Genomic DNA, 6,103 nt, shown 5'->3' on the forward strand with positions numbered 1-6,103 from the left:
CCTACCACCAGCTATATTACGACCGACCGACCAACCAGCATTATTACCGAGCCGACTACCACCAGCTAGTATTACCGACCGACCACACAAGCTAGATTACCGACCGACCTACCACCAGCTAGTTTGACCGACCTCCACGTTACCACTGACCCACCAGCTTATACCGACCGACCTACCACCAGCTATTATTACCGGACCAAAACCATACCAAGTATTACGCTCGCCTACCACCGCTAGTACTTTACCGACGCCGACCTACCACCAGCTATTATACCGACCGACTACCAACCAGCTATATATCGACGCCTACCACCAGCTAGTATTACGACCGACAACCACGATTACCTGCGACTCCGCTATCTATTACCGACCCTACACCTATACGACGACTAAAGCTAGTATTACGACCGGACTACCAATCCTACCACACCAGCTATTATCCGACGACCTACACCAGCTTGTATTACCGCGACCTACACAGCTATCATATGTACCAGTACTCGCCACCTACCACCCTAGTATATACCGCTCCAGATTACGACCGACCTCACACCACTGTATTACTGACCGACCTACACACAGCTATTATTACGACCCTACCACCATGCTAGTCTTACCGACCGATACACCACCAGCTAGTTACGGACCACCACCACAGCTCAGTATTACGACGTCACAGCTAGTATTAGCGACCGACTACCACACTATTTACGACCTACCCACCAGCTATTATTTGGCACTACACAGCTAGTATTACCGAGACCTGACCTACCACAGCTAGTCATTACCAGACTACCACCAGCTTATTATTACCGACCTACACCAGCTAGTATTACCAGCCGACCTACCACCAGCTAGTCTTACCGACTACCACCAGCGATATACCGAGCTACCACCAGCTAGTATTACCGACCTACCGACCAGCGTTAGTGTACCCTACCACCAGCTAGTATTACCAACCTATACCACCAGCTAGTATTACCGGACCTACCACCAGCTAAGTATTACCGACTAACCACCAGCTAGTCTTATCCGACTACCACCAGCTAGTTTACGAACCTACCACCAGCTAGTTCTTAACCGACCTACCACCAGCTCTTACCGACTACCAAGCCATTATTACCGTCCTACCAGCCAGCTATTATACGAGCTCCACCAGCTAGTATTACGACCTACACAGCTAGTCCTTACCGACCTACACCTAGCTTCTTACCGACCTACCACCAGCTAGTCATTACCGACCTACCACCAGCTAGTCTTACCGACCTACCACCAGCTAGTCTTACCGACCTACACCAGCTATCATTACCACCTACCACCAGTAGTACCGACCTACACAGCTAGTCTTACGACCTACCACAGCTAGTTTCCAACTACCACAGCTATTTACGACCTACCACAGCAATCTCGACTACCACTAGTCTTACCACCTACACCAGCTAGTCTTACCTCCTACCACAGCTAGTCTTACCGGACCTACCACCACTAGTCTTACTTAGCTGGTGGTAGGTCGGTCGGTAATAACAGCTGGTGGTAGGTCGGTCGGTAATAACAGCTGGTGGTAGGTCGGTCGGTAATACTAGCTGGTGGTAGGTCGGTCGGTAATAACAGCTGGTTGTAGGTCGGTAATAATAGCTGGTAGGTAGGTAATAATAGCTGGTAGGTAGGTAGGTACACTTACCGCTGTTTGTAAAGATAAAACCCGAAGCCTGCAAATATCAGGGCGAAAAAAGGCACAAGGATTGCTATGGCCACAGAGCTACTGTTTGTACCATGAGGTGGATTGGACGAGTTATTACTCTCTGACATGTTCAGACCTGTGTGGGAGAGGAACAACATGACTATTCAGTAACCTTTTAGTCTATATCAAATATTTCTGACATACACTTTTTATTTCTATATACTGAAATGACACAATATTGTTGACAGTGAGAAAGTTGATATAAAAACACAGTGGATATGTGGTGATGTTTACCTAGCCTCTGCAGTCCAAACTGGCCATAGTCTCTACCCTGTATGAAGCCTTGAAAGACATAGGTGGCACCATCAGGCTCTGCAGACACCTAGGAGAATACAGGCAGACAGATATGATCAGTCAGTCAGCGAGTCAATCAGTCAGTCAGTCAGTCAGTCAATCAGTCAGTCAGGTAGTCCCGTCAGTCACGTCCTTTTGAATGGTACTTTTCACCATGGGGTAGAATTATAAAGGAAAAATCCATATGTTCAGAATTGCATTTTTACTAAATATAAAACAAGGAGAGCATATTTTGTAATACACATGAAATAACACCTGGTAACCCGTTTGGATCACCAGGTGCACGGCTGTCGTTTTTCAGCAGAGCTCCCTCGTTGATTTACATTGGGTTCTCAGATGCCATTTCAACATTAATACACCACGTCCAATGAGTAGCAAGATCTCTATAAATCGTTCTGGATGAAAGCGCTACTAAATGACCAACATGTAAATGTTTCAATTCCACAAACCCCTCCTGTAAGTACGAAACGGTAAACTTACAAAACCGTCCATGGACCACGTCTCCTCCTTGACCTTGCCCAGCGTGGTGTGAGTGGACGTTTTCACATGGTACATGAGCAGCATCAACCGTGCTTCCTGGCTCTTATAGACACCTGCAGCACAACACAAAAGAACACACGAGGACAAGAGGGGTGATGTGAGGCCAAGGCACAACACTGATATACTGTAACTGGTGGTACTCAGGGGACACAATCACAGACAATGACCCAATGATGATGGTCTCCCTCTCCTATCTCACTCTTCGTCTGTATGTGTCTGTGTGGAAAATGAAAAGAGGTGATATAAACACTGAGCGCTATCTTCTTCAACCATGGAGCAATTTACTGTAGTAGAACACTCACTCATCAACCGTACTTTCTATTACTAACAGCCTCCTACAACCGAAGGCAGAGACAGGGAGCACCATATTAAGGTCTATCAGAGGCCCCGGCCCTTCGCTGTCGCTCCAAACAGACTGATGTACACAGTGGTAGTAATAACACACATTCAATTAACATGCTCAATCCACTGCCTGGCCTCTCTAAATGTGAAATAAGCTAACGGTCCCCTGTTATTAAAAACACAAAATGGCCTCCTCCTGTGCCTCAGCGGTATGATTACTTGGTGATTTCTATATCTCCCAGACACATTTCTTCTCAGTGAGTGAATAGCGCTGCATTCACCTTTCTGTGTCATAATTTGCAACGGCTGCTGGGCAATTCAAAGTCCAATTTAAATTAAGCTGATTTATTTGATGATGTAAATCACATGTCAGCTAGGTTAAAGGCAGCTGTGGAGAAACGAGGGAGTAGGAGTGAGGGGGGAAGGAGTGAGATGGGAAAGAGTGAGATGGGAAGGAGTGAGGGGAGAAGGAGTGAGGGGAGAAGGAGTGATGGGGAAAGGAGTGAGGGGAGAAGGGGTTAGGGGAAAGGAGCCAAGCGGTGAGTGGGAAGACAGAAAAGAAGAGGAGGGAAGGAGTGAGGGAGAAGAGGGAGTGAAGGAGTAGGGAAAGGAGTGAGGCGGAAACGGAGTGAGGTCGCGAAGGAAGTGAGGCGGAAGAGGAGAGTGGAAGGAGAAGGAGGGGTAGAAGCTGAGGGTGGGAGCATGAAAGAGGAGGAGAGGCCAGAAGGGAAAGTGAGGGAGGAAGAGAGGAGTGATTGGGGAAAGGAGGGAGGGGGAGAGAGGGACGTGAGGGGAGAAGGAGTATGGAGAGGGGGAAGACATGAGGGAGGAGTGAGGCGGAAAGAGAGGAAGAGGAGTGACAATCGTGGATGGGGAAAGAGTGAGGGAGGAATGATGTGAGTGGTGAAGGAGGGAAAGGAGGATGGAAGAGGGGGTGAGGAGTGAGGGAGAGAGGAGGGGGTGAGGGGGAAAGGAGTCGGAGGGAAGAGGAGTGATGGGGAAAAGGAGTGAGGGGGAAGGAGTGAGGGGAGAAGAGGAGAAGAGGGGGAAGGAGTGAGGGAGAGAGAAGGAGTGAGGGGGAAAGGAGTGAGGAGAAGAGGAGGGGGGGAGGAAGGGGGGAGAGGAGAAGGGGGAAGGAGTGAGGGAGGAAGAGGAGAAGGGAGTGAGGGGGGAAGAGGAGTCAGGGGGAAGGAGTGAGAGAGGAAGGAGTGATGGGGGAAGGAGTGGGAGGGAGGAAGAGAGGAAGGGGGAGGAGGGAAGGAGGAGGAAAGGAGAAGGAGTGAGCGGGAAAGGAGTAGGGGGAAGGAGTGAAGAGAGGAATGGAGTGAGGGGGAGAGGAGTGAGGGAAGGAGAGGAGGAGGAGAGAGTGTTGGAAGGAAGAGGAGAGAGTGAAGGTGGAAGGAGTGGCGCAGGGACAGAGAAGCGAAGGGAAAGAGGAGAAGGAGTGAGAGGAAAGGAATGAGAGGGAAGGAGTGGGGGGGAAGAGGAGAAGGGGACTCTTCTCTCCAGATAATTATGGTAAATCCATGAAAGATTTGTCAGATCAGATTAATATTTCATTTAAGAGAAATGTGGGGGGGGGGTAGTTTTACACATCCATTAGGCTACACTAATGAAGGTACATTAAGGGACAGAATAAATATTATATTAAGGGGCTATGCGAAAACACCCCCCCCAAAATGAATATGAAATAAATGAGTCATAGCTTTCAAATCAATTACAGCACACTGAAAAATCAAAACACCTCAACTCAAAACATGTTCTCAGATCAGACAGACCATAAATTCCCTTTTCTATGTTAGCAAATGTCCTCCACACAGGCAAATAAACAACATAATTGAATTTCCCACTAAGTAGATACAGTCCTAAATGGATACCGTCTGACATTAAGGCCCTACCAATCAAACAATGTCAGCTATGTTTAGTAACACTCATTTCTAGTCATATGCATATTGTGGGAGAGAAACTCTGCATCTGAAACGCAGGCTCCATTCTACTCCAGTGACTACATGATGACATGCTATGTGTGTGTGAATCTGTGTGTGTGTATTAATCTGTGTGTGTGTGTGTGTTCAAGGAGTGGCTAGGGACCTTGCCTAGCGTGTCCTCTCTGTATAATATGGCATAAAATGCAGATGTCATACCTGAAAGCAGCAGTTCCATGTTGCTATTGGTCAAGGATACGTTAACCCTTCCCGTGGTGGCGTTAAAGCTTGTGATACTCAGAGTCATTGGTTGTTTTCTTCCCTTGTAGTTGTATGAACCCTTCCATATATAGTTAGGAGCAAAGACGTCATCAGGAACTGAAACAGAGCATAGACAATATTGATTATTAGAGGGCCTTGGTTGTGCCTGAGGTTGGTCAAGCGGTTAAGTCCACACGCCATCCCCTTGCCTGCGTGGGATCGAATCCTGGCCCCACCGGTCTTCACACTGTCTTCCCTTTTCATTTCTATTCTTTCAATAAAACTGAACAAATATTTTAAGAAATAAGAGGAAAACAGAAAAATAGGACCTTGGTTAAGTCATACTGTCACTGTTTGTAAGTCTATAGAATTCATCATGATTGATCAAATACTACTAATGTTCACAGACACAGGGCCCTGGGACCTTTCATCCTGTGTCACACCCTGATCTGTTTCACTTTGTGCTTGTTTCCACCCCCCTCCAGGTGTTGCCTATCTTCCCCCCCCCTCCAGGTGTTGCCCATCTTCCCCCCCCCTCCAGGTGTTGCCCATCTTCCCCCATTATTCCCATTTTATACCTGTGTTCTCTGTTTTTCTGTTGCCAGTTCGTTTTGTCCGTCAAGCCTAACAGCATTTTCCCCCTTGCTCGCTCCTGTCTTTTTCTATAGTTCCTGTTTTCTAGTTTTCCCGGTTTTGCCCATTCTGCCTGCCCTGACCCTGAGCCTGCCTGCCGTTCTGTACCTTGTCACACCACCGCTGGATTATTAACCTCTGCCTGCCGTGACCGCCGAGACTGCCTGCCGTGACCCCGAGACTGCCTGCCGTTTCTGTACCTTGTCACACCACCCTGATTTATTAACCTCTGCCTGCCGTGACCCGAGACTGCATGCCGTGACCTGAGACTGCCCTGCCTAGTGCCGGACCCGAGACTGCCTGCCGTACCCATGACTGCCTGCGTGACCCTGAGATCCTGCCTGAGCCGTGACCCTGAGACTGCCGG

The 6,103-nt window shown here is 48.4% G+C and overlaps 1 protein-coding gene across 1 annotated transcript in view; it reads right to left on the reverse strand.

Annotated features, from left to right (window-relative positions):
- The window catches only part of LOC111955783 (CUB and sushi domain-containing protein 3-like), a 47,823-nt gene that overhangs the window by 4,423 nt on the left and 37,297 nt on the right, over positions 1-6,103 (reverse strand). Inside the window, exons 6-9 of the mRNA XM_070436402.1 lie at positions 5,062-5,220; positions 2,516-2,628; positions 1,976-2,063; positions 1,682-1,817 (exon numbers count right to left, since the gene is read on the reverse strand). Coding sequence (XP_070292503.1) covers positions 1,682-1,817; positions 1,976-2,063; positions 2,516-2,628; positions 5,062-5,220 — 496 coding nt within the window. The remainder of the gene's footprint in view (positions 1-1,681; positions 1,818-1,975; positions 2,064-2,515; positions 2,629-5,061; positions 5,221-6,103) is intronic.

The sequence above is a fragment of the Salvelinus sp. IW2-2015 genome, linkage group LG31, assembly GCF_002910315.2.
Source record: "Salvelinus sp. IW2-2015 linkage group LG31, ASM291031v2, whole genome shotgun sequence".
Lineage (NCBI taxonomy): Eukaryota > Metazoa > Chordata > Actinopteri > Salmoniformes > Salmonidae > Salvelinus > Salvelinus sp. IW2-2015.